A 27,761-nucleotide genomic window follows, 5' to 3' on the forward strand; every position below is an offset into this window, starting at 1 on the left:
TTTATTGAGTGTTTATCCCTTGCTCTAACTTCAAAGTATACAAAGTATAATAGGGTCTTTCTTTAAGTGCAGTTTGGTATTAGTTTGACTCATTTTAGACCTCATTTTAGAAGATTAGTTTCTAAAGGATCAGAAAAATGCCAAATGGTAATCTCTCTGATCCTTTGCCTGACCTCTGGTAACTTGCTGTAACACTAACATCAATCTATGTAGATACTTCATTTTCTGTTATTTTGAAAAGTAATTTGTACAACTCTTGAGTTCTTTTGTCTTCTCAAATTTACCTAGATCTAAATATTGCTTAAGATAAAAAGCCACTAAAGTAGCCATTCATGTTTCCAGGGTCAGTTGAAGCTGGTAACTCAATAACTCATGGGAACCCTTTAGCAGATGTTAGATCAGCCATAGTCAAATGACAATGGAAAAAGTACTTGAGTTCAGGATGAGGCTAAATTACAGTTTAAGGAATAATTAACATCACTTGCCCTTGAAAGTAATACTATGCTAGGGACTAGTGGTCATGACTACAGCTAATGAAATATGTATAGAATGCTTAGGGATTGAAAAAGTACATTTCTCAGAATGGGGACTTAATTTCTTCTTTCTTGAATGTCTGATTAACATTTGTCCCTGTTTTGAGGCAATAAATCTAGACACCTGTCAAAATTGTTTTGAGTATTTCGGTTGTATGAAATTTCAAAACAAGATAACTAAATTTTTTATCATATTAATTTATATGTATAATGGAAGTTAATGCACCTGACTTGTGCATTAGGAGATACTAGTACTCTTTACATCTTTAAATTTAGCATGCATATTAAAATACATAATATATTCTGTATGTCAAGGAGAACTAAAAATCTTTATTCTATGTATAATCTTAAACATGAATATAATCTGACTAGATGAAATCAAAAGGTCTCTCTTATGAACATCAAATACTGAGCTCATGATAAGATATTTCAATTGGATGTAGTTTATAAAAGTTGTGAGGCATATTTCTCTTGCTTTTGAATACTGGAACTGAAGTTTTAAAGAATCTCAAATCCATATGATCACAAGACAATTGCTAAAGGAATATATATATAGAACAACAGTAATATTCAATTGTTTCTGTATATTTAATGTATGAGACAACTGTTCTGAAGGACTTTCCTTAAGCATTAAAATTAGATATAAAATTTAAATCCTTTAAGAAAAATTACGGATCTTTACAAGAAGAGCTCAGTATTTATTCTTTTTACAGCTTAAGTATTTACAACTTTGGGGATGGAGATATTTTAGGATATATGTATTTCTAAAATTTAATGTTGAAATGTTTTTCCCTTAAACTAGTGAAAAAGTCAGACTCTTCCTCCATCCCTTTTAGTACAGATTAGGATGTTTGAATTGAAGATTGGAGAAATAAGCACCAGAAATGGAATTGCTAATTCAAATACTGGTATTGCTGTTTCTTATATATTAGTTTTAAAAGTAGAACCGTAACATTTTGAAAATCTGTCCACTGATTTTCTCATAGTATAAATATGCATAATACCCAGTTAATATCTTGGGCCTAAAATTTGAGACAGTCAACTTAATTTTATGTCATATGCTCTTAGTTCTGTGATCTTGAGAACTTAATTAGGCCAAAAAGAAAAAATCCTTACAGGACATTTGAAATTATTAAATATTTAGACAGCACCTTTCCCCTACTTCATTGCATCATGACTTTTTTTTTTAAGAGAAAATTATATTTCCATATTAGGTTGTGAGTTTCTAATCTCATTAAAAAAAAAACTGGTGGAAAATCTAGATGAGTGGGTCACTTTAAAAATAATGATTTAGAGTCATAAAAACAATTTTTACTCCCTCTTTCGTTAGGGTCTAGTAACACAGAAATATAAGATGGTACATTCAGAGTTATCCAGGGTTTCCTCTAAGTATTACCATGGCCCTCTAGCACAGCTGTGGTAACTTGTCATGTAACTTTTATGTAGGTCATTGTTCTGGGTTCTCAATTCCTTTATTTTTACCTTTAGTTTTGTATGTTAGACAGCCTAAAGTTAAACACGGTAAGGTATAAAAAATCTTTGGTTTTCTATTAGCATTTCTTCACTCATTTAGCTAAACTGAAGAGGTTGCCTGGAAGTGTGGTAAATGGGTACCACCCAGAGTCCTTGTTCTTCTTTGGTCCTCTTTGGAGCTTCAACTCAGTATTTCTCCTTGTTCCCACCCAAAGTTAAATACCCAGGTTGGAGAAAAGCTTTTGAAGACTGGGATATTTTGGTGAATTCTTTTCAAGTGAGTCATCTTATAATAAGCCAGCCTCTTAAGGCCATAGCCTCAAAGCAACATTGCCAGTGTACTGGTGGGTTTCCTTATATCTGAGCCAATTGGAGCAGTTACCAGCAGTGGACTCAAGAGAGTGGATCATGAATCTAGGTGTTTACAATTTTATACTACTGTGAACAGTGATTGTGTGTTACCAAGTAGACTAGGATGGTGGGGTTAAGGGGAAGCAGTGGAGTGTCTATTGCTCTTGTTTGTAAAGTTTATGTGAGGAACTTCCCCAGTGGTTAAAACTCCACCTTCCAATGTAGGGGGTGCCAAATTCAATTCCTGGTTGGGGCACTAAGATCCCACATGTGTGTAGGGTGCAGCCGAAAAAAAAAAAAAGAAACCAACTAGTAAATGGGTGTTATCCATCATCCCACCAATGTGGGATTCATAAGTTTATATGAAAATAAAATCAGGTATTTACTGACCATCTATTTAATGCTAATTAAGTTGTGGGGCTAAAACAAAAGCAGAATATATGAGGCATTCCCAGTCATATAGTGTCATTTAGCATTGCTTACCATCAGTGTTAGAAGGGGGAAAATACCAAACAATCTGCGTATCAACTCAGTTGCAAGAAGAAATTACAAGACACATGGTTTGAAAAGTAAATGCAGAAATGAAGTTGAACGTGGACTTCCCCAGGTTGCTCAGTGGTTAAGAATCCACTTGCCAAAGCAAGAGAGAGGGGGTTCCATCCCCTCGGGAAGGAAATGGTTACCTACTCCAGTATTCTTGCCTGGGAAATGCCATGGATAGAGGAGCATAATGGGTTACAGTCCATGGGGGGTTGCAAAAGAGTTGTACACAAATGAGAGACACCGTTGAATACCCACTGACACAAACCAAGGTTCTTTGCTTTCAGCAACACTAATTCTCAGTACTTTAATTCAGGGTGATGCTTTACATACATTACTCCTTAAGAATCCTCAAACACCGATCATTTGGGTATCTTCAAACGACTTCCACATCAAAAACCTTGATTTCCACGGTTGCGCCACTCACGCCACGCCACGCCACGCCACCCCACCCCACACCCCGCCCCAATCAATTTAGTCCTAGTCCGGATTTTTTTTGTTTCTCCAACCTGGATTTAAACTTCATTTCGTGCTATCAAACTTGGGAACAAAGGGAGTTTCCCTATGGAACTGAATCTAGTTTTTCTAATTAAAAACAAAGCCAGTGACGTGGCTGGCTTCTCGGTGGGAAGGCACGAAGAACTGACCCCTAAGCAAGAAACCCTCGGGCAGCTTCGCAGTGAGAGGCCAGCGCGCCACCGCAGCCCGGGGTGTCGGCAGAGGCGGGAGCTACGGCCACCAGCCGCAGTGGCGTAGGAAGCAGGGTCCCGCCCCCAGCCTCGGCCCCGCCCCCAGTCACGGTTTCCAGGCGACGCTCTGAAGCGGCCCACGGGAGACCATGAGTCCTGTTCCGGAGCTTTATTCGAGGCGGCGGCGGTTGTACGCGCAGTCTGCCCAGTCGGATGTAAGTGCAGCTTCGGCCGACCCCACCCCGCGGCGGGTGGAAGGACGACCCCGCGGCCCCCGCCCACCTCCGGCGCGCGACGGGGCTCGGTGGCTGGGCCGCGGCGCCTACACTGCCTCAGCCGCGGCCTTGCCCTCCGCGCTCCCCGGGCGGCGCCGCCGTAGCCTGGGGCGATTCGCACTCGACGAGACCTGGGCAAAGTGGTCTGCGAAAACCAGATGATGGAGGTGTGTTCAGCAAACGGTCAGAATTGAATTCCGGCTCCCCACGCTGATATCCAGATGTAGGAAAATTCCACCTCACCACCTCTGATGGGTTGTCTGCAAAATAAGAAACCCTCGGAGGAAGCAGTCCTCCTCGGTCCGGCTGGGATCCCCGGAGAGGAAAGGCTCTGAGCTGGTAGCTGCTCAGCCTTGGAGAGTGCGAACCTGTAGTAAAGTTTAAGGCTCTATAGCGTTAAAGAGCAACTAGTGAGAATTACTGTTAAAAGTTCATTATGACATGTTGATTTTAAATTGAACATTTAATTATTTTTGCTGCAATCATTTCATTTTACAGCAATTGGGATTGCGATTAGGGACGTGGTACTGGAAAGATGAAACCAAAACACTTGAATTCAGAAGGTAAATTTTAACAAAATTTTATTATATTATAGCTTTTAGGGAAATTACATGTGTTTGTGTAAAAAAAAAAAAATTCAAGCAATACAGAAGAGTACAAAGAATAAAATGAATGTCTCCTGAAATCTCACCATCTAGAGAGAACTATTTTGGCAGCCTTCCAGATATCACTTTCTGATGACATTTATCAGCTGCTTCCTATGTACCAGAAACTGTGCTAATCAGTTTATCAACCCTTTGAAACAGCTGCATGTTAATCCACTTTTACATATGAAGAAACTGATGTCAAAGGGCTAAGAAGTTTGAGGAAAGCTAACAGACTTGGCCATATCACACAGCTCAGAGGTGACTAAGATGTTTTAAATCTAGGTCTACTTGGTTAACACTCTATTATTAATTACTTTATAAAATTGCTTTTTTGAGTTATAGAAATAGAGTTTTACATTAACGAAACCATGTTATACCTGCTGCAATAGACAGTAAATTTTACAAGGTAAAATTATTAGATTAGAGGAAAGAAAGAAAGTGAGAGTCACGTCTGACTCTTTGTGACCCAGGCTAGAATACTGGAGTGGGTAGCCTTTCCCTTCTCCAGGGATCTTATCTTCCCAATCCAAGGATCAAACCCAGGTTTCCCACATTTCAGGTGGATTCTTTACCAGCTGAGTCACAAGGGAAGCCCAAGAATACTGGAGTGGGTAGCCTATCCCTTCTCCAGCAGATCTTCCCTACCCAGGAATTGAACCAGGTTCTCCTGCATTGCAGGCAGATTCTTTACCAACTGAGCTACTAGGGAAGATTAGAACGTTTTAATTCTCCACTGGGAAAATATTGACTCTGTTAAAAGTGTTTTGCTAAACTAACAAGACTAGCCACCATCTACTATGCACCTGTTATGTCCCAGATACTTGCATATTTTTCTGATTCTTAAAACAGCCTTGAAAAGTGAGTGTTAATATCTCCTCTCCACTACATAGATGAAGAAACATGGCTCAGGGAGATTAAGCAATTAAGCCAAAGTCACACAGCCAGAACAGCAGAACTGACATTTCGAACCAAGATTTATCTGATGCCAAAATCCTTTCCACTTTAAACAGTATCTCCCTCCAATAGACTGTAAGCCCTCAGTGGCAGGAACTGTCTTAGTCATCTTCACATCCCTGAAACCATCTCCAGAATTTCACAGAGTAGGCACTCACCAAATGTTTACTGAACAAGTGCATACTGTACTGAGGACATGGGGGCTGTAGGAGGGAATTTGGAGTATCATGTACCCAGATAATCTGCTTTGCAAACTAACAGCTTGATCTCAGGAGTGTTCAAGTTCTAGCACATCAATTTAAGACCTTGGAGATTTCTTCCATGGTTTTGGTCTCCCTCCACCTAGGGTAGGTAGGTCACCTTTTACACCCACTAGCCAACAGGAGTTCACAGACATCTAGGTACTCTCAGATTCAGGTCAAGAGAAGATGACCCCTTTTCCTCTCCCCCATCTTGCAGTTCCTGGAATCTTTCCTGGATGAATGACACTGGGACTCTTACCTTTCAGAGAAGTAGTGCCCTAGTCACAGGCAGAGTGTCTGACCTTTGCAGATTATACCCTGAGGAGGATAACTGTATCAGAATATAGCAGTATACCCATTACCTCCATGCATGAAATGACACAGTAATGGGCAGGGAAAGGATGGTCATTATTTCTTAAGAAAAAGACCATGGAGAGTGGTTTGGAGGGAGACCTGGGTTCAAATCCTGGTTCTGCTACTAATTTGGTGGTCATAATTTGTCAAGTTACTTAGCCTTGTTAATTGTAAGTTCCCTTATTCAGAAAATTAAATAATAATGGCTTCTGAGGAGTTAATGAGGGCATTGCATAGTTCATCAGCTTGCATGTCCATTTCTTTCTTATTTGTTAAAGAGGGAATACCGTGAAGACTTCCCTGGCTGTCCAGTGGTTAAGACTTCACCTTCCAATGCAGGAGCATGGGTTCAATCCCGGGTCAGGGAGCTAAGATACCACATGCCTCAGGGCCAAAAATCCAAACATAAAACAGAAGCAATATTTTTAAAAATTCAATAAAGACTTTTAAAATGGTCCGCATCAAAGGATCTCTTACAGAAAGGAATACCTTTATTCACAGGTGAGTTGGCCCACAAGACATGCATCTCTCTGACAGTGTCTGTAGTTCTATTGTTTCATGTTTCAGGTGCCTTCTTCTTCCAGCTGAGAGAGAATCAGCCCCTGTCTGAGTCTTTGCTAAGGTCATGGACTCCCCTGAGGACGCACAGGAAACTACACCTCCAGAAGCCTTGGACTTATTTTTCAACATAGCTTAAGAAAAGACTCTAGTAACCCCTGAAGAGCTCTAATGGTGTGGAAGCCAAGAGTGGTCCAACCCTCTGCATCTTAGTGATGAGTTCTAGGAGAAAATATGACTGTTTTTTCTCATTTGTTTCAGGGCAAAGGAAAAATGACATGATTGTTCTAGAAATATCAGGAAAGCACATCAACACAACGTGGTCTAAATAGGTTGCCAGATTGAAGGGGGGACTATGAAGATTGGAAGAAAGTATAGATCTAGGTCAGAATGTGGTTTGGGAGCCAATCAGAGGTGCAATTTAAGGGACAATTTTCAATTTTTACTAGTGCTGCTTCTTAGTGATTCCAAAAGCACTGTGAGCATAGGCTGCTTTCAGAGCTATGGCAGGACACTCACAAGGAGGAATCCATCTCACCATCTGAACCAGAGGATGACTTTAGTCAAGTTAAAAGCCACTCAGACAAGTGTGGGAAGGTGTTACATGTCCAGAGGTCATAAAAATAAAGATGAAGGTTTAGCAGTAAATGTCAGACTGTTGGCTAAGGGCATGCACTGCCACAAGTTTCAAATGCTGAGACATGGTCAGCCTCTCTGAGCCTTAGTTCTCCATCAGTAAAATGACATCCCATCTACTGGATGATCTTTTTGATGTCCTCTAACCCCAAATTCTATGATCTTATGACTTTATAATTCTAAGTTCACTTGACTTAGTTCACAGACCTGATCTGTAAGATCCCAAATGTGTCCTTTTCCTTACCATAAGGCTCTCTCATCTCCAGTTTAACTCAGGGAAACTAACAGGGGAAGAAATGTTGAATTGTAGGGATAGATCTGAAACAAGGTTAGGAGAGAAGCAGTTTCATTTGACATTAACTGAGATTGGGTGTTTCTGTATTCTCTCATCTTCTAGAGAAGAGAAACCATGGAAAGGGCTGGTGACCTGAAATTTCTTTAGCCTGGGGGGAGAGTTAACAGCCAATGGCTTATAAGTGCCCCAAACACTTTGATGGTCCAAGGGAAAACTGAAAACAGCTTAGTGTTCTTGTTTAAGGTGGTTATATTAATATCAATGCTGCACATTAGATATCCAGCAAGCAGAATGGATTTCACAGAGCTGTTAGAAAATGTCTGAATGTTTAGAGGAATTGACCATCTTGTTAAAGACTATCTAAATGGTCTGTCAATAGAATGTACTGACCACATACTGTTTCTTTCTCTATACCTCTATCAACATTTTTTAAGGTATGCAGGTAATATATCAATACATTCTTTTTATTCTTGGAGGAGGAAATGGCAGTCTACTTCAGTATTCTTGCCTGGGAAATCCCATGGACAGAGGAGCTTAAAAGGCTACAGTCCAAAGGGTCACAAAGAGTCATACATAACAGCACGCACACGACACAAATTCTTTTTATTACAAAAAAAAAAACTTCAAATAATACAAAAGCATACAGCTGGGGAAGATAGCTCCCTTCATCACCGTACCGCCTCTCTGTCCTATCCGATCCCCATCTCTGGAGATGGCCACTATCACCATTTGGTATCCTTTCACTTCTTTTTTTCTCACCATTCCCTCAGTGTTTCAGCACACCCTCCCCCTAAATACCCAATCCATGGAGACCAGTGATAAGAAGAGAAAAGAAAGAATGAAAAGTTCAGGAGTCATCCACTAACCAACTTAGTGTCGATGTTCTGAAAAAAAAAAGAAAAAAATCATTCCCTTGAGGTGACATATCTAAAAGTATATACATGCTTTTAGATTCTAACCTAGTTTTCAATCTGAATATTGCCAGGATGTTGGCAAAAACTGGAAGAAGAAAGTACCAAACTGATTAACTTTATTATTCCCATGGCAGGTATTTCTCTAAAATTACGACTTTGTGGGCAACCAATGCCAGAAAAAATGTAAAGGAAGTTTCAAAACGTATGTTGACAAGGAGATGATAAGAGTGTATGTGCATGCTTAGAGAATGATTAAAGTCTGGGCACAAGTGCTGCTGTCTACTATATCTACACTTAACAAAGAGACCTGTAACTGTGGGCAGAGATTAAACTTCTAGGTCATGTTACCAGTGTGGCATTATTTCAGGCAGAAAAATAAACATCATAATCCACAGTGGCTGCTAAACTAATGTATTTGGTAGACACCACAATTCTCTTATAAAATGCACTCTTTATAAGGCAGGAACCTCATCCTACTGGTCTTTAAAACACTTTTTTTTTGTTTTCCTATTAAGTATTTCCTAATAATCCTGAGAATCTGTGCCTTGACTGTAATCAGAGAATGGGTTTTTTTTAATTTATTTTTTTAATTGAAGGATAATTGCTTTACAGAATTTTGTTGTTTTCTGTGAAACCTCAACATGAATCAGCCATAGGTATACATATACCCCCTCCCTTTTGAACCTCCCTCCCATCTCCCACCCCATCCCACCTCTCTTGGTTGATACAGAGCCCCTGTTTGAGTTTCCTGAGCCATACAGCAAATTCCCATTGGCTATCTATTTTACACATGATAACGTAAGTTTCCATGTTACTCTTTCCATACATCTCACCCTCTTCTCCCCTCTCCCCATGTCTGTAAGTCTATTCTCTATGTTTCTCCACTACTGCCCTATAAATAAATTTTTCAGTACCATTTTTCTAGATTCTGTGTATGTGTGTTAGAATACAATATTTATCTTTCTCTTTCTGACTCACGTCACTCTATATAATAGGTTCTAGGTTCATCCACCTCATCAGAACTGACTTAAATGTGTCCTTTTTTATGGCTGAGTAATATTCCATTGTGTATATATACCACAACTTCTTTGTCCATTCATCTGTTGATGGACATCTAGGTTGCTTCCATGTTCTAGCTATTGTAAATAGTGCTGCAATGAACAATGGGATACATGTATCTTTTTCAGTTTTGGTTTCCTCAAAGTATATGCCTAGGAGTGGGATTGCTGGGTCATATGGTGGTTTTATTTCTAGTTTTTTAAGGAATCTCCATACTGTCTTCCATAGTGGCTGTATCAATTTACATTCCCACCAACAGTGCAAGAGCATTCCTTTTTCTCCACACCCTTTTCAGCATTTATTGTTTGTAGACTTTTTGATGATGGCCATTCTGACCAGTGTAAGGTGATATCTCATTGTGGTTTTGATTTGCATTTCTCTGATTATGAGCAATGTTGAGCATCTTTTCATGTTTTTGTTAGCCATTTGTATGTCTTCTTTGGAGAAATGTCTGTTTAGGTCTTTTTCCCACTTTTTGATTGGGTTGTTTGCTTTTCTGGCATTGAGTTGTATGAGCTGCTTGTATATTTTGGAAATTAATCCTTTGTCAGTTGTGTCATTTGCTATTATTTTCTCCCATTCTGAGGGCTGTCTTTTCACCTTGCTTATAGTTTCCTTTGCTGTGCAAAAGCTTATAACTTTAACCAGGTCCCACTTATTTACTTTCGCTTTTACTTCCATTATTCTAGGAGGTGGGTCATAGAAGATCTTGCTTTGATTTATGTCATCGAGTGTTCTGCCTATGTTTTCCTCTAAGAGTTTTATAGTTTCTGGTCTTACATTTAGGTCTTTAATCCATTTTGAGTTTATCTTTGTGTATGATGTTAGAAAGTGTTCTAATTTCATTCTTTTACATGTAGCTGTCCAGTTTCCCCAGCATCATTTATCGAAGAGGCTGTCTTTACCCCATTGTATGTTCTTGCCTCCTTTGTCAAAAATAAGGTACCCGTAGGTGCATAGGTTTATTTCTGGGCTTTCTATCTTGTTCCTTTGGTCTATATTTCTGTCTGTGTGCCAGTACCATACTGTCTGGATGACTGTAGCTTTGTGGTGTAACCTGAAGTCAGGAAAGTTGATTCTTCCAGCTCCATTCTTCTTTCTCCAGACTGCTTTGGCTATTTGGGGTCTTTTGTGTTTCCATATGAATTGTGAAATTTTTTGTTCTAGTTCTGTGAAAAATGCCATTGGTAATTTGATAAGGATCACATTGAATCTGTAGATTGCATTTGGTAGTATAGTCATTTTTACAATATTGAGTCTTCCTAGCCAGGAACATGGAATATCTCTCCATCTGTTTATGTCATCTTTGATTTCTTTCATCCATGTCTTATAATTTTCTGTGTACAATTCTTTTGTCTCCTTAGGTAAGTTTATTCCTAGATATTTAATTCTTTCTGTTGCAATGGTGAATGGGATTGATTCCTTAATTTCTGTTTCTGATTTTTAATTGTTATTATATAGAAATGCAAATGATTTCTGTGTATTGATTTTGTATCCTGCAACTTTGCTAAAATCACTGATTAGCTCAAGTAATTTTCTGATACTATCTTTAGGGTTTTCTATGTACAGTATCATGTCATCTGCAAACAGTGAGAGCTTTACTTCTTCTTTTCCGATCTGGATTCCTTTTATTTCTTTTTCTTCTCTGATTGCTGTAGCTAGGACTTCCAGAACTATGTTGAATAATAGTAGTGAAAGTGGACACTCTTGTCAGACAACACTTATTTTTGATATTACAGCAATGCCTGACACAGAGTATGGCCTCAGTATATATTTATTGTTGCTTAATTGTGGTCCATTGTTTGTTAGGCCCATTACTGGTCAATAATGCTTGTACACAAGCTAAAGAATCTAAGAAATCCTGAGTTAAGTAAAGGGTCCTGAAACCTTAGAGATAATCAGGCTTTTAGAAGAGTCCACAGAGATGACAACTGAGTCCTGCTTGGGAGGCAGGACTGCCTGGTGGATAAGCACATGGCTCTGTAGCTAGAGAACTGGCCCCGGTTCTGGCTCTGGCACTTGCTAAGTGATCTTGGTCAGTTTACTTAATCTCTTTCTAAACTTCAGTCTTTCTCATAATGGAAAAATTGTGACAGTAGCAATATTTTACTCATAGAGTTGCTGTGAGGATTGAATGAGATCATACTTCAAAGCACTTTGCATCTAACAAGTACTCAGTAAATCAAAAAAATCCTTCCAAATCGATCACAAGCCTTCTATTTCTTGTGAAGTTACAGCTGGATTTCCAGATGAAATGATTTGTTTATGGTGGTATTCTGGGGGCTAGTGATATGTAGATGCTGAATACAAAGTCCGATCTTTTCATCTTTTCCTAGGTGGTGGTTCCGCCTGTGAATACATGGATTAAGTGTGGATGTGCCTCCAATTCTCTCCAGGACACTCACAATACGTATCAGTCCTAAGGTTCCATAAGCTGTGGCAATGCTCTGATTAGTTTCTCCCAAGAAAAGATTAAGTTCCTAATTTTCTCATTTCTTTTACAGTTTTACACCTGCAGTGGAATTCAAGGAAAGAGGAAAGAAAGGCAAAGCAGTTCACTTTGTTGAAATTGATGGTCCAGCTTCAGACAGGTAGCTTAACTACCACCATGGCAGTGTTGCTAATAGCGCCTCTTAGCAGAATGGCTTAAGCCTCTACAAACTCTTAAGAAAATATCACTCCCATCATCTTAAGTTGAAATGCAAATACGCATCAAGGAAAGAAGATGCACTATTTCACAATTATGATGGGAGCTAGTCATCCCAATAGTGTATTCTTGTGATAATTTGGCTACAAATGAATTTTCAGCTTCTTATACTTTTAAAAAGAATTGAAAATGATAGATATGCCAAAAACACATGAGCTAAATATTCTATTTTGGGTGAAATTGGTATTTTCATTTTATGTCAGGCAGTATGCATTCCTCCTATCCCTAGCATAGTATAAAAATGTTTAATAAAATATATTCCAAAATGATCCTACATTACATGAATCCCACGTATAACACTCAGGGTCTTCTTACTTTATAGCAAATACTTTCTGTGCCTCAGGATATATTAAATACAACTAAAACCTTTCAAAGTACTACTAAAGGGCTTCCCTAGGGATTCAGTGGTAAAGAATCCACCTGCTGTGCAGGAGATTCGTGTTCCATCCCTGATCTGGGAAGATCCTGTATGCTGTGGAGCAACTCGGCCCGTGTGCCACAGCTTTTGAGCCTGTGTTCTAGAGCCTGGGAGCCATATCTACTGAGCCCATGTGCTGCAACCGCTGAAGCCCACATGCCCTAGCCTGTGGTCCCCAACAAAAGAAGCCGTGGCGGTGAGAAACCTGCTCGCTGCAACTAGAGAGTAGCCCCTGCTCTGTGCAACCAGAAAACCCCTGCAGCAACAAGGACCCAGAATAGCAAAAAATTTTTTAAAAAATTTTTAAAGCACCACTACAGACTGTCATATCCCCTAACAGGTTGACAGATAAAAGGTTTGCCCTAAGAGACGATAAGTCACCCAGAGGCTTAGAGAAACGGAGTCAGCAGGGCAACGTTACACTCCATGATGCTAAATGTGAGTAACTGTGTCATCATCCTTACATGTGTTCCCTGGTGTCAGCCTCTAACGCAGCACTTTGTCCCTCTTTCAACTGTCCATCTTCTCTCCCTTCAGTTGTGGCTTTGCTTTTGCTACAAGATACTGAGATGCCGCGTATCTGTTCCTTTACAACATTTATGAGGTATGTAATGCTTGTGAGACATTTTAGATCCTTTATCTTTTATTTTGAAGTCATTCCATCTGATAAATGATGAAAAATCTGAGTTTAGGAGAAAGAGCTGGCTCTGTGCTAGCCATCCTCTCAGGATTCTGTTTCAAAAACTGAGACCACAGGGAGAAAAAGTCAGGTCACAGGAGCCCAAAATGAGGTCAAGGAGTATGGAGAGCATATTGTCAGAGTTCCAATGAGTATGCACTGTGTGTATGTTAGTTAAAGGGTATGCTCACTTACTGAAGAGCAGTGTTCTCCACTAATTGTGTCTGGTAGCCCCAAGTACTAGGTGTGTGACTCTGGCAGAGCTTCTTGTCCTTCCTAAGGGTCAGTTTCCTCAGATACAAGTTTGGAAGTCCTGCTGTCACAGGTGGCTGTTCGTGGAAGGTGCTCCACGTGACAGCTGCACTTGCGACCGCTCAGTGGAAGATGCGTATCCTGAACTGTGGGAGCGCCCTCAGATTCCCTCAGCCTTCAGCGAACACCATTTATGGAAAACATCTGAGAGTCTCTGCCTGATGCTTTATTCTATGGCAGGAGCACACTCAGCCAGACTACAGGGTAAGCTTGGGGCACTAGGGAGTCAGCGTCCCAGAAGCAGCCTCCAGTCAGTGATGGGCTGGAGGGAGAGTTGGCAGGTAAATAGCCCACCTTCCACCTGTCAGGATAACTTTGAGTTTTCTATACTGCCTCCCAGAGTCCCCCATGGGACCGAACTACACAGTGATAATGAACTTGTTAGCACCCCTTTTCTGTCTCACCTCTCTGCTCCCTTACTGATGTTTACTCTGATCACTTCCAAGTAAACTACTTACTCTCACATCTGTCTCATGGCAAGTTTCTGAGAGAACCCAGCCTAGGACAGGTAATTATTAATATCGTGGGAAAAAAAGTCTGCACTGCTCATCTTCATCTTGCTCTCAAGGTATGTTTAAGGAAAGCATGCCACAGTAAACATTTCCATCTGGGGCTAGAAAGGAAGCAGCAAAAATTGTTGTAAGAATATTTGGAAAGAAAACAAAGGCTTTTAGTTTTAAAACAAATGATGTAGGACTGTAAATCAATACAGTCTTTTTGGAGAGCAAAACTTATGAAACTTTAATGTACAGATATTCTGTGTCCTAGCATTTTCACTTCTAGAAAGTTACTCAAAAATGTGGCTATGAGAATGAGTACTGCAGCAATGTCTATAATATTTTTAAAAAACCTAAATATCCATCAGTACAGGATTAGTTAAATTATGAGCCACAGAATACTTTATCCAGCTGTTTAAAAAAATGAGAAAAATCTATACATGGTATCATGGAAAGAGGTCCAGCCTACACAGATAAGTGACAGAAGCAAGTTGCAAAGACTTGTGTATACAGCATTGTCCCATTTGTTACCAAAAAAATTAAGGCATATATTCATGCATATGTATGTATGTTGGTAGGGGAGGACCTTATATGTGATTGTCTGTGCTCTAGAAAGGTTAGGATGGATTCATGCCAAACTCTTAACAGAGGGTACCATTATGGAGTGGGATGGTGACAAAAGAGTGAGGGGAGAGCCTTTTTACCTCGTACATTTGTGTACATTTTTTGAACAACAAAGTTACCTATAGTATAAAAACTTTTAAAAAATGAAAACTAACTGATAAGCAAAATTGTAATTGAATTGTGACCTCCTAAAAAGTTTTGTTTACAAAAGTCAGATTTCTTATATCTTCAACAGTTATAGTAGGTAGAATTTTAAATGTAAACTAGTTGTGTGATGGGTATGCTGACATGTGTTTCTACTTATTCTTGTGTTGTGTGCCCATGTATTTTTTTTATGACTAGCTTCATGATTGAAATACGTTGTCATTATTTTCTTTTAATCTTCTCATAGGAATAAGAATCTTGACAATTTCCTTATGGCATTGTTGTACTACTTATATTATTACTTGGAAAAAATCTCACAGGAAAAGAAACCCAAAAGCTATATGGTGTAAGTAGAATTTTTTAAAAATTGATTTATTTATTTCTGGCTGAGCCTCAGGGCTTCCAGGATGTTAGTTCCCCACCAGGGATTGAACCCAGGGCCCTGGCAGTGAAAACACCAGTCCTAACCACTGGACCACAAGGAAATTCCCCATAGTGCATTTTAAAGCTTTATCACTGCCAGTATTAGAACTAAATTTTGTGTAGGCTAAAGAGATGATGGAAATTGAGAAATCTTGGATTATTAAGATAAAATGTTTATTTAATGTTTCTCGTATAAGATAAAAAATAAAATGTGTATTATTATTAAACATTTTACAGGGAGGAGTTCTCCAGTTTTAATGCTCACTGAATACTTCAGATGGGTATTCTGTTAATGAAATATTCCAAATAATATAGACCAGCAATGCCCAATAGAAGAGTATGCTCAACTTTTGAGAGCTATGTATGTAATTTAAACTTTTCTGATAGCTATGTTTTTAAATTGCAAAAAGATAGAGGTGAAATTAATTTTAACAAGGTATTTCATTTAATCCAATGACTCAAAAATATTGTCATTCCAACTTGTAGTCAATGTTAGGAAGTTATTAATAAAATACTTTACTTTTATTTAGCAAGTTTTTGAAATAAGGTCTATTTTATAATATTCCTCAATTCAGAGGAATTGAGGAATAGGTGAGCACTAGCTGCTCAAAGTGCTTAGCAGCTACATGTGGCTCACAGCCATATTGAACAATGTGGATGTAGATATTATTTCTGTTTTTCATGCCTACAAAGTTCTTGCTAAAGGGTTTGTAAGCATCTAATTTTAAAAAACTAAGAATTAAAAAAAATTAATAGGTATGACCCAAATGATATTCCACATCACAGAAGAAAACAAGATTTCATAGGCTACATATGAAGAATTTAATCACTTTAGGTGGAGGTGGCTCAGAGCTATACAGGGCAAGAATCTGGGAACTCAGCGTCCCAAGCGGAACAATGCCTCTCAGGCATGGTGACCTTTGCAAGCCATGAGACTTTCCCAGTGCCTTCCCCAGTACATGTGGAACCAACCCAATGATTTAGCTCTTAGGAATGCCGGATAAGAGTCATCAGTTTGTTGCTGTGGAATGTTTTCAAAATGCAAAATCCTTGCACATAAACAAGCAGCCTGAGAAACATTTTGTGGACAGATGAATGTATTGGGATAGCAGTTTTCTAAGGAACCAAATAAATAATTCAAACATTGCTACTCCAGTAAAGCCATTATAATATGCAACATCCACCAGAGCAGCCAGAGATCATGAAGTGTTTCTATGGTAGCAGAGGGGCTCAAGCCAGCTGTGGGCTCAGAAACTTTGAGGAGTCTTACTGTTTCCAAAGAGAATATTTATTAGACTTTGGTAGCATATTAGCTTTTATTTTGTATAGTGTTTTCAAATTCTGCAGGTTATTGCTACTCAAGCCAGAGACATTGTTTCAGTTCTTAATCTATAAGAATAGATAACAGAGAAGAAAGGTTTCTTAGTTATTTTTGAAATGTACTAAAATTACCCAGTAATATTTGGTTGGGGGTTCCCTGTGGCTCAGATGATAAAGAATCTGCCTGCAGTGCAGGAGACCTGAGTTCAATCCCTGGGTTGGGAAGATCCCCTGGAGAAAGGAATGGCTGCCCACTCCAGTATTGTTGCCTGAAGAATTCATGGACAAAGGAGTCTGGGGGGGCTACAGTCCATGGGGCTACAAAGAGTCAGACACAACTGAGTGACTAACACTCACTTTTTTTTCAGTGATATTTGTATATTTTCATAGAAGGAATCAGTTACAGAATGACTGAAAAATTCAAGCCTTAAAAGTAATGGTTCTGTGGTGTGATTCTAAAACAGCATGACTTCATTTTCAAGTCTCCATTAGTTGATTGGTTTATTTATTATAATAGAAACAAATTAAATTGAGATATCTGGGCATAACTTAAAAATTAATTTCAGTCAAAATAATGAGGTCTAACATAGAGATAATAGTAGCACTCACTTTCAGTTATTGTCCAGATTAGATAAGATAATGCATTTTATCCTAACCTAGTGGTTGGCACTTGGAAGGAAAGCCTATAACCTGTGAGAGGAGAGCGGGAAGAGATATAAAAAGATATCAAAAATACACTTTGATGATCTTAGATGACTAAAAGACCTCATTCCAGAAGAAGAAGTCTTATCCCCATTTTACAGATGATGAAGCTAAGGCTCAGAGAGTTTAAATAGCTGGCTGGAGGTTACCTGCCAAGTTAGTGGTGGAGCTGAGACTAGAACACACGTATCTTTAACTCTACAGTCCATGTCTGTGGGGTATGCTCTCATCCCTTACTAGTCAGATGGTTATCCATTTGTAATTAGGACTTATAGCTTCCAATGCTAATGCTGCTAAGTCGCTTCAGTCGTGCCCCATAGACGGCAGCCCACCAGGCTCTGCCGTCCCTGGGATTCTCCAGGCAAGAACACTGGAGTGGGTTGCCATTTCCTTCAATGCATGAAAGAGAAAAGTGAAAGTGAAGTTGCTCAGTCGTGTCCGACTCTTAGCGACCCCATGGACTGCAGCCTACCAGGCTCCTCTGTCCATGGATTTTCCATAGCTTCCAAACAAAGTTTCAATTATGTATGCAGTTTTAAACATCATGAGTATTTTCAAGTTGTTACAAGCTTCATAATTATAATTTTTAATGGTGGCATAATGTTCCATCAAGCCACTGTATGTTAGTGACTTATAGATCTGCCTGTTAAGAAGCAATGTAGTATAGTGATAACAGGACAGACTTTGGTACCTGGCTTAAATCCCACAGGGACTCATATGTTAGATCCTTGTCAAGTCCTTAAACAGTAACTGCCTGTGTTACTATAGCCTGTATTACTATTCCTATTATCCCTCTATTTTATATATTTTTGGAGTCTCCAGGTTTTCTGATAGACATAAATAATTGCATTGATATCTTCATGTATTACATTTCTCCCCTAACTTTGGATGATTTTTTTAAAAAGAAATTTCCAGGAGAGATTGTTGAATCAAAACTTATGACCAATTGTGTGGCACTTGAAATTATTACCAAAATTTTTTCCAGAGGATTATACCTGGGTTTGTTTTAAATGCCAGGCTCTACCCAGACTTAATGAAACCAAAATCTGAAAGAGGAGTTGGCATTGGGAATTTGGACGGGTAGCAATTACCCCAGGTGACATTTTTTACACTTATTAAGACTTGAGAACCATTTGCCTAAACATTTCAAACCATTTCTTCTTTATTGTTTGGTTTGCTTTGTTTTCAGCAGCAAAAGGAGAGATTAACTATTGGCAGATCTGGCAAAGTAGAGGTGAAGGCTGAAGGTGGTGCTTCTGAAGGAAACAGGGAGGCCGGAAACAGTGATGGTCATTGGGGTGCTCGTGGGAGAGTATGTGTTGGGTTATATGATATTTGGGCATTTAAAGTTGGAACCTTTTATCTATTGCAGAAGCTCATGTTATTCTGATAATTCACAGGCCTTCTCACCACGTGTGATAAAGTTTTGTGCTTGGAGACATCTATATTATCCTTAAACCCACTCCCTTTCCCCACAGCTTATCCTCCTGTGGTTAGTCTAGTGGTTAACAACAGAAGGGGCGGTATGCTGTTCCTGTTGTTTGAAGTGCGTTTCATCTGGTTTAAATCTTTCTGAAAACAAAAGGGCAGGAAACAAGACAGTGCCACTTCGCTTTTCAGTAGCAATCATTGGAATATATCGTTGGCAATGTTGTTTCCTACTATATTGTACTGCGAAGCTTCTAAAATTAGGCTTCAGACATGCTGTAACCTAAAAACAGATTGTCTTTTAGAAAGTACATTTGCAATTCAATTGGATGGGGCTGTGTTTTACAGGCAAGCAGGGAGGTGATTGTAATTGATGCCAAAGTTCCCAGAGTAGTTCCTCACTAGTGCCTTTTTAGCAAACAAAGAACTGAGGTTGGGCAAACGTTGAGTAGTTCAAACATTGAGCCCCCAAACGTAGTAGTAACGTCGGAAAACCCTCAGGAAGCTAAGGTGGGAAAAAGTATCCATGGCTGTTATAGCAAAACAGCAGGAAAGTGGGCTGCTCACTGCCTCAGAAACTAGGATAGGGAATTTGTTAGTTGAGCTGTTCTCAGTTAGGACTGGCTGTGTATAAAATTAAGGGTACATCACTTCAGTTCAGTCACTCAGTCGTGTCCGACCCTTTGCGACCCCATGGACTGCAGCAAGCCAGGCCTCCCTGTCCATCACCAACTTCCGGAGTTTACTCAAACTCATATCCATTGAGTCCGTGATGCCACCCAACCATCTCATCCTCTGTCGACCCATTCTCCTCCCGCCCTCAATCTTTCCCAGCATCAGGATCTTTTCAAATGAGTCTGCTCTTCGCATCAGGTGGGCAAAGTATTAGAGTTCAGTTCTTCCAATGAACACTGAGGACTCTCAAGAGTACATAGCACAATATATAAAGAATCTTTAAAAAATGAATACTCAGGACTTCCCTGATGGTACACTGGATAGGAATCCGCCTGTCAATGCAGAGGACACAGGTTTGATCCCTCATCTGGGAAGATCGCTCAGGCTGCAGAGCAACTAAGCCCATGAGCCACACTACTGAGCCCAGGCTATAGAGCCTGTAAGCCACTGCAATGAGAAGCCCTCACACTGGAACGGAAGAGTAACCCTCTGCAACTAGGGAAAGCCTGTGTTCAGCACCGAAAACTCAGCGAACCAAAAATAAATAAATTAATAATATTTGGCATAAACTTGAGATGCTGATTACAATGATAAATGTCAAAGGACTTGGAGGACCTTCCTCTGCCCCAGCTCAAATTAAAAAAAAAAAGAAACGATAAATGAGATGTGTTGACTCACTTCTGTTTCAAAATAGTTTATACTTCTGACTTTTCACTAGTTGATAAAGACATTTACCAAATTAATCCAGATTATTGTTTTTCTTTTCAGGGGCCTTGAAGAGAAAAAAGAAATTAATCCAGATTATTGTTTTTCTTTTCAGAGGCCTTGTAGAGAAGAAAGAAATGGAAATGATTATCAGTAAGTTAGAAGCAGCACAGAAATACTTGGCACAGAAGTACTGTGTCCTCGTCCTGGGCTTGGGAATGCCCGATAAGCATCACATGAGCTGCGGAAAGTAAGCACCCATTTAGATCTTCACTTGTGTGTATATCCACATCCTTATGACCCTTAATTTTGACTTTCGGTACCCTTGAGAAAGGCTTATTCTTTGTTGTACAGAATAAGTGGGCTCAACTGAGACTGTCCCAAACTCATGTGATGTAGTGTTGGAGAGAGCCAAGTAAGTCTAGGAAGAACCCCAGAATCTCAGCTGATTTTTTTTTTCTTTCTTTCAATTAAAGTTGATTTACAATGCTGTGTTAGTTTCAGGTGTGACAGATGTTTTAACAGCCTGCTACCACTTGGGTTTAAATTTCTCTCAGATTGAATAGGATTAAACATACACATTACCATACGTAAAGTAGAGAGCTAGTAGGAAGTTGCAGTATACACAGGGAGCTCAACCTGGTGCTCTGATGACCTAGAGGGGAGGGATGAGGAGGGATGTTCAAGACAGAGGGGACATATGTATACTTACTGCTGATTCACGATGTTGTATGGCAGAAACCAACACAATATTATCAAGCAATTATCTTCCAAATAAAAATTAAAGTAAGAACAGTAAAAAAAAAAAAAATCTCAAATGATATCAGCTTGATGAAATATTGCTTTCCTGTTGCCAGACGAGGGCTGCTTGGCTGCGTTGGGTGAGAAGCCGAGTGATGGGCCAGTGTTGAAGGGGTATTGGGTGTGTCCTCTGCCCTTGTGCTGCTTGCTTTTCAGAAACAGTTGTGGGTATGAGTAAGGTAGGAGTAGTAAAATGACCCCGTTTGTGGAAGGATATAATTTTTTACCTTAGGACGACAGTTTATAATAACTAATATAATTTAAAATTTAAACTGTCATATCACAGGAAAGTTTGGGATCACAGGAGAGAAAATTGCAATTCTTAACCTAAAATCTCCCTCTCTGATTTCACAACATTACCAACATTCACAACATCACAACAGTACTAATTTCACAACAAGCTCAAGACCTGTCTCTGGTCATGGCCAGACTTAAAAAAATTTTTTAAACTTTATTGGCAAAGAACCCAATTCATAATTTCTCTCTCCCCACATTCCCCCACATTTTTCAAAATACCAATATTTGTATTGTATATACTTTTTTGTGTTCCACATTTTTTTTCTGTGAACCTTATTCTAGTATTCTGCTTATATAACCTCACCTACTACTTTGAATAGCAACTGTGGTTATTCTGTTACATAAGGTACCAGTGTGCTTCACCTTTCCTCTTGTGTGCACTTGTGTAGTTTCAGTTTTCTGCTTGCTGTTTTTACATTGAATATCTTTATATAAGTAAATTTATTCATTTGCGCTGGTTTGTTGTTGTTGTTCAGTCACTGAGTGATGTCTGACTATTTGCTACCTCATGGATTGTAGCACGCCAGGTTTCTCTGTCCTCCACTATCTCCCAGTTTGCTCAAATTCATGTCCGTTGAGTCAATGATGCCATCTCACCATCTCATTCTCTGCTGCCCTCTTCTCCTTTTGCCTTCAATCTTTCCCAGCATCAGGATCTTTTCCAATGAGTCAGCTTTTCACATCAGATGGTCAAAGTATTGTAGCTTCAGCTTCAGCAACAGTCCTTCCAAGGAATATTCAGGGTTGATTTTCTTTAGGATTGACTAGTTTGATCTCCTTGCTGTCCAAGGAACCCTCCAAAGTGTTCTCCAGCACTGCAGTTCAAAAACATCAGTTCTTCAGCGCTCAGCTTTTTTTATGGTCCAACTCTCATATCAGTACATGACTACTGGAAAAACTAGCTTTGACTATGCGGACCTTTGTCAGCAAAGTGATTTCTCTGCTTTTTAATATACTGTCTAGATTTATCAAGAATAAAGTAGCTAGGCCAAAGCAGAAACTCAGTTGTGGCTGTGTCGGGTGGTGAAAGTAAAGTCCAATACTGTAAAGAACAATATTCCGTAGGGACTGGAATTGGAGTTGAAAGGGAAAATGTAACAAATCTAGACAGCTCCCTACTGTCTTTTCCTCTTCTTAAAAGGACACTAATCCCATTATGGGGCCACATCCTCTTGACCTCATCTAAACTCAATTATCTCCCAAAGGCCCCATCTCCAATTATCATCACTTTGGAGGGGTTTTAAGGGCTTCAACATATGAATTAGGATAGGGGAAAGACACACTATCTATAACAAGGTTAAAAAAACACATACTCTAAAAAACATTTTTAAGTACATTTTTATTACATTGTATTTTTTTATACAAACTTTTAAAAGAACTCATGTTTACAAGTGATTGCCTCATTACATTTCCTGGAGATGTTGGTCTTTTTGCCATTGTGGGCAATGTCACCTGCTTTGGAGAATAATCAGTTTTTTAGCTCACCACCCCCATTCACATAATAAATTTTATATAGGCCAAATTGCTGAACAATGGATATTGAGTAAAACAGATTATAACATGACTTTACCAGAAAAAGTTGTTAATTGGCCATGAGTGTTGATTGTATCCTTGCATGAAGTTTATATTGCTCTTTTTGGTTGTTTTTATTTCAAGAAGACAAGGACAACATTTTTGCCAGTTATGAGTTATGAATTGATTTTAACATATCATTCTTTAACTTCTTCCTGTTGTGAACAAGCTTCTATTCTCCTGTGTATTTTCTGACTTTTCTTTCTAATGTATGCATACTTAATGTTGGACTAGAACACCTTCTACTGTTTATCTCTGGAGATAAAGATTTCAGTAGAACCAGTAATTTAGTGGCTGTTAATTTGGTGCTTTCATGATTCTTGAGAAGTAGGAGGACATGTCTTTCTGTTCTAAATACATCTGTGAAATCCTGATATTACAAAATCTTCAGCAAAATTTTGATGAACTTGTTGAGTAAAAGCGCTCTGTGTTTTCCGGGATAGATAAGAAAATCTCCAAATGGCACAAGCCCATAGAACTGGATCTGATCTTTGGTTGTGGCCAATTCTGGCTCCAACCCCACTTCTACCCTGGAAGGTATACCCTCGTCCTCTGCTCTCAGTGCAGCTGTCACCTGACCGATGACCAAAGAGACTGGCGGTGGGGATGGGAATGGGGACAAAGGGGTTTCTTTGAAGGTCAGGTGCTTAAGTCATCTTTAAGTCCTTCTCCCCAACCCTTATCTTCAGTCACTTGCACCAAGGCCTCTTTTCCCTCCCCCAAGCACATACCTTTGAAATTTTTCTTCCCTTGTACAGAGCAGGCCTTGACCATCTTTTAAACCTAAAGGCAGCAGGGGGCCTAGTGGGAACACAGGTTTTTTTTTTCTCTCCCCAGCACAGAACCCCATATGTCTGGCTCTAGGCTTTACACCCCTTCAGGACTGACTGAAAATATGATTTGGTTTAGAGCTAAGAGTCGCATTTAGCAGGAAGGAAAAAGAAACCATATAACAGACCATGACAGTCTCTGAGTTTACCAACAGCCTGGCTTCCCCCTCTTTCCTTTGGATTCCACCCTCCCAGGTGAATGTAAGGCCTCTTTGTTGACCAGCATGGCAGCCACTTACCACCTGTGGCTATTGAGTGCTTGGAATGTGGCTGATCCACATGAATATGTGCTGTAAGTGTAAAATATGCACTGTACAAAAAGTTTAAAAGTGAATAAAATAACTCACTGATAATTTAAAATATTGATTACATATTGAAATGATAATATTTGGGGGTAAAATAAGTATATTATTAAAATTAATATCACCTGTTTCTTTTTACTGTGACTCCTAGAAGGTTTTAAGTCACATTTGTGGGTTGTATTATATTTCTACTGGATTACCCTCTTATCAACCTGTGTCTGTTTTCTTTCTGATTCTTTTTGCATCCGATAGCCATAACCACTGTTTGAGATGTTTTTTTCTTTATTTTAAACTCAGTCTCTAGTTCTTTATTTCCATTCCTACCAACACCTTGTGTTGCCTCTTCACCACTGTTCACCTCTCCTCACCTCCTTAACATACACTTTACCAGATATATTTGGAACAGTACATTTTCTCGCTGGCTTGTTTATCCTGAATTTATACTGATTATGTATATCTTGAATTTCTATTAATTTATTTTAGCTTTTTTTATGAGTCCCACTTTATTTTTTTTAATAAAGTGTAGTTAATTTACAATGTGGCGTTAATTTCTGCTGTACAAAGTGATTCAGTCACATAAACATCATTTTTCATGTTCTTTTCCATTATGGTTTCTCACAGGATATATTGATTAAGCAAACACTAGGGGTTTTGATCTAGGTAACCTAGGAAGTTGAAGAAAAAGACATTGGCACTCGTTCACAGTGCCTTTTTGATAGCATTTATGTGAGTAAATAGTTATGAGACCATTGGTAATAATCTGCAAAGAGGCCTTTTGAAGATAAAGGATTGCCTGGATCACTGAAATACTGGACTTCCTTTCAACCTATAGTTGTAATTTGTTTTATTTCAGGGGAAAAATATCAGATACACAAAAAGACTGGAAATTCTTTGAGGTGAGTCACTTACCTTTGGGGACTCTGCTCTTTGACATGAAATATGAAGTATAGCAGTAACCAATAGTTATTTTTCAGGCACATGTTTTTAGTAAATATCTTCTAAAAAGGATACTAATAAGCTGTGTGCCATTCCTTAAATCTTTGGTCTGATTTTCCTCCTGCCAAAGTGAGTACGTGTTAAAGTTCCCACAGCTCTTCAGGCATGTGGAGAGACTGGGTCATCTTGGTTTACATCTCCTTAGCGGTGTTCCATAGACGGGAGTTTCCCGTGTCATTTGTCATGGCATAGCTGTGGACTGTGATTCTTGTCTGTCTTCTGTCGTAGTCCTTTTATACATTCTGTACATACGTAGCCTGGATTGTCTTCCGACGTCAACACTTCACAGAGATTGAGGAAGAAATAGGAAGGCTCTTTCGTTCCAACATGTTCAACATTCCTCGAAGGAAGCGTGAGGATGAAGAGTCAGGAGGGGAGAAGAAGCGCATGACTTTTGTACAATTCAGGTATGACCTTTTGACTCTCCTAAGTTCAAGGACATTGCTAGAAAACAGGATCATGTGACCTAAATGTCATCCCTGCTTCTCCCTGCCAGGAGAATGATGGCAAAACGCCCAGCGATTAAGAAAGCCATTAACATGCGCTCTCCAGTCATGTCCACTCTGCTGCCCTCTCTCAGAGAAAAAGCTCAGAATGTCTCTGAGAAAAAGTACCGTCAAATAGGCACGAAATTCCCAGCCCAGATGCAAGAACCCAGGGAAACTCTGGACTCTTTGCACATGCCAATGTAAGTGGCCCCGGGGGAGAGGAATGAGAGACGGAGTGTTGTGTGTCACTTCGTAGCTGGGACCCAGGAGGGCCAGGGTCTCAGAAACAGCACTTCTGCCAGAAAGTTGAACAAAGGTGGAAACAGTCTTCCTACCATCCCTGGCTCCTGTCCACCTGTTTTCTTTCCAGATCAGCTCTTGGTATACGCATCTAGGCTAGAAAAAACTAGAAAGTTATACTAGACTTCAAACAGTTTTAATTTGGTGAAGTAAATAGCAGACTTTGTAAGACTGAGGTTTTCCCATTAGAAGAATAATCTTTGGGAAATGTACGAAATCTTGCTAGGTGTCAAGTTTTTGGACCCATATTTAAGACTACATTGGTGGTTCATAGAAATAGGGAAAGCTTAAAAAAAAATAGGTGCATAAATCTGTGTGTGTGTGTGTTTATCAGTCTTAGCTTTATACACATACAAAGCACAACCATATGCCTTAGTCTTTGACCTCAGCAAAGATTCATCTATACCAATAATTCTTTCCACAGAGTTGGCATCTTGGGGGAGCCTCGATGTCAGTTCAACCCGCATACCCTTATCCCTCTTGATCCAGAAGAAAGCATGAAGTCTGGGAAACCGTCTTCCCTGATAGAAAGAAATAACATGAGGATTCAGGATACACTGGACTTAGTCATGAGAACACTGTCCTCTCAAACAACATTCCCTAAATAATCTATACATTCCACTTCTGTAGTTAATTCTTATATTTGAAGTAAACTACTTTGACTTAATCACTTTATATGACTAGTGTTTATTATTAAACTTTAAAACTTATCCAAATTATTTTGCTAAAAGTTCAACAGTAGACTAAAGAATTCTAGGAAGCTTTTGAAAAACTCATTTTCCTATATTTAATAGTTTGCTTTGTTAATTATTACTTCCTTGGCTTTACATGACTGTGTAGAGTAATGTATTAGGACATTTGCCTTTTTATACTGCTCAATGAACAATGCAAAGAAGTAGAAGAAAACAATAAAATGGGAAAGACTAGACATCGCTTTAAGAAAATTAGATATCAAAGGAACATTTCATGCAAGGATGGGCATGATAAAGGACAAAAATGGTAAAGACTTAACAGAGGTAGAAGAGGTTAAGAAGAGATGGCAAGAATACACAGAAGAACTGTACAAAAAAGGTATTGATGACCCAGATAACCATGATGGTGTGGTCACTTACCTAGAGCCAGACATCCTGGTGTATGAAGTCAAGTGGGCCTTAGGAAGCATTACTACTAATAAAGCTAGTGGAAGTGATGGAATTCCAGCTGAGCTATTTAAAATACTAAAAGATGATGCTGTTAAAGTGCTGCACTCAATATGTCAGCAAATTTAGAAAACTCAGCAGTGGCCGCAGGAATGGAAAATGTCGGTTTTCTTCCCAATTCTAAAGAAGGGCAGTGTTAAAAAATGTTCAGAAGTGAAAGTCACTTAGTCATGTCCAACTCTTTGTGACCGCATGGACTGTAGCCTGCCAGGCTCCCTGTCCAGGGAGTTCTCCAGGCAAGAATGCTGGAGTGACTTGCCATTCCCTTCTTCAGGGGATCTTCCCAACCTGGGAATCGAACCTGGGTCTCCTGCATTGGAGGTAGATTCTTTACCATCTGAACCACCAAACCACCAGACAACTGGGTTCACTTCCTATGCTAGTAAAGTGAAAGAAAGTGAAAGTCGCTCAGTCGTGTCCAACTCTTTGCCACCCCATGAACTGTACAGTATATGGAATTCTCCAGGCCAGAATACTGGAATGGGTAGCCTTTCCCTTCTCCAAGGAATCTTCCCAACCCAGGGATTGAACCCAGGTCTCCTGCATTGCAGGTGGATTCTTTACCAGCTGAGCCAACAAGGGAAGTCCAAGAATACTGGAGTGGGTAGCCTATCGCTTCTCCAGGGGATCTTCCCAATCCAGAAATTGAACTGGGGTCTCCTGCATTGCTGGTGGGTTCTTTACCGACTGAGCTACCAGGGAAGCCCCATGCTGGTAAGGTTATATTCAACATCCTTCAAGCTAGACTTCAGTAGTACTTGAATGGAGAACTTCCAAATGTACAAGCTGGGTTTAGAAAAGGCAAAGGAACCAGAGATCAAA

At 39.4% G+C, this 27,761-nt stretch overlaps 1 protein-coding gene across 3 annotated transcripts; it reads left to right on the forward strand.

Moving 5' to 3' along the window:
* The first annotated feature begins 3,690 nt into the window (after window positions 1-3,690).
* Window positions 3,691-26,415, forward strand: PPP1R36 (protein phosphatase 1 regulatory subunit 36). Of its 3 annotated transcripts, XM_059890891.1 has the most exons (12): window positions 3,691-3,801; window positions 4,360-4,424; window positions 6,626-11,944; window positions 12,025-12,111; window positions 12,986-13,083; window positions 13,183-13,249; window positions 15,149-15,247; window positions 20,270-20,404; window positions 24,810-24,852; window positions 25,181-25,359; window positions 25,449-25,640; window positions 26,165-26,415. In XM_059890891.1, the coding sequence occupies exons 3-12, from the start codon at window positions 11,895-11,897 to the stop codon at window positions 26,346-26,348; spliced, it is 1,134 nt and encodes a 377-aa protein (XP_059746874.1). In that variant the 5' UTR covers window positions 3,691-3,801; window positions 4,360-4,424; window positions 6,626-11,894; the 3' UTR covers window positions 26,349-26,415. The 3 variants fall into 3 exon arrangements, with proteins under 3 accessions (XP_059746874.1, XP_015328753.1, XP_005212132.1); XM_015473267.3 differs by lacking the exon at window positions 6,626-11,944 and having other exon boundaries at window positions 3,691-4,028; XM_005212075.5 differs by lacking the exon at window positions 6,626-11,944.
* Window positions 26,416-27,761: the final 1,346 nt, after the last annotated feature.

The sequence above is a fragment of the Bos taurus genome, chromosome 10, assembly GCF_002263795.3.
Source record: "Bos taurus isolate L1 Dominette 01449 registration number 42190680 breed Hereford chromosome 10, ARS-UCD2.0, whole genome shotgun sequence".
In the NCBI taxonomy this organism is placed as follows: Eukaryota; Metazoa; Chordata; class Mammalia; order Artiodactyla; family Bovidae; genus Bos; species Bos taurus.

What these genes read in the sequence shown, in the direction of transcription:
- PPP1R36 (XM_005212075.5), top strand. Translation starts at nt 3,736, where the DNA reads ATGAGTCCTGTTCCGGAGCTTTATTCGAGGCGGCGGCGGTTGTACGCG. An exon ending in CGCAGTCTGCCCAGTCGGAT is followed by an intron (nt 3,802 to 4,359) that starts GTAAGTGCAGCT and finishes TTCATTTTACAG; the next exon opens with CAATTGGGATTGCGATTAGG. An exon ending in TCCTTTACAACATTTATGAG is followed by an intron (nt 13,250 to 15,148) that starts GTATGTAATGCT and finishes ATCTTCTCATAG; the next exon opens with GAATAAGAATCTTGACAATT.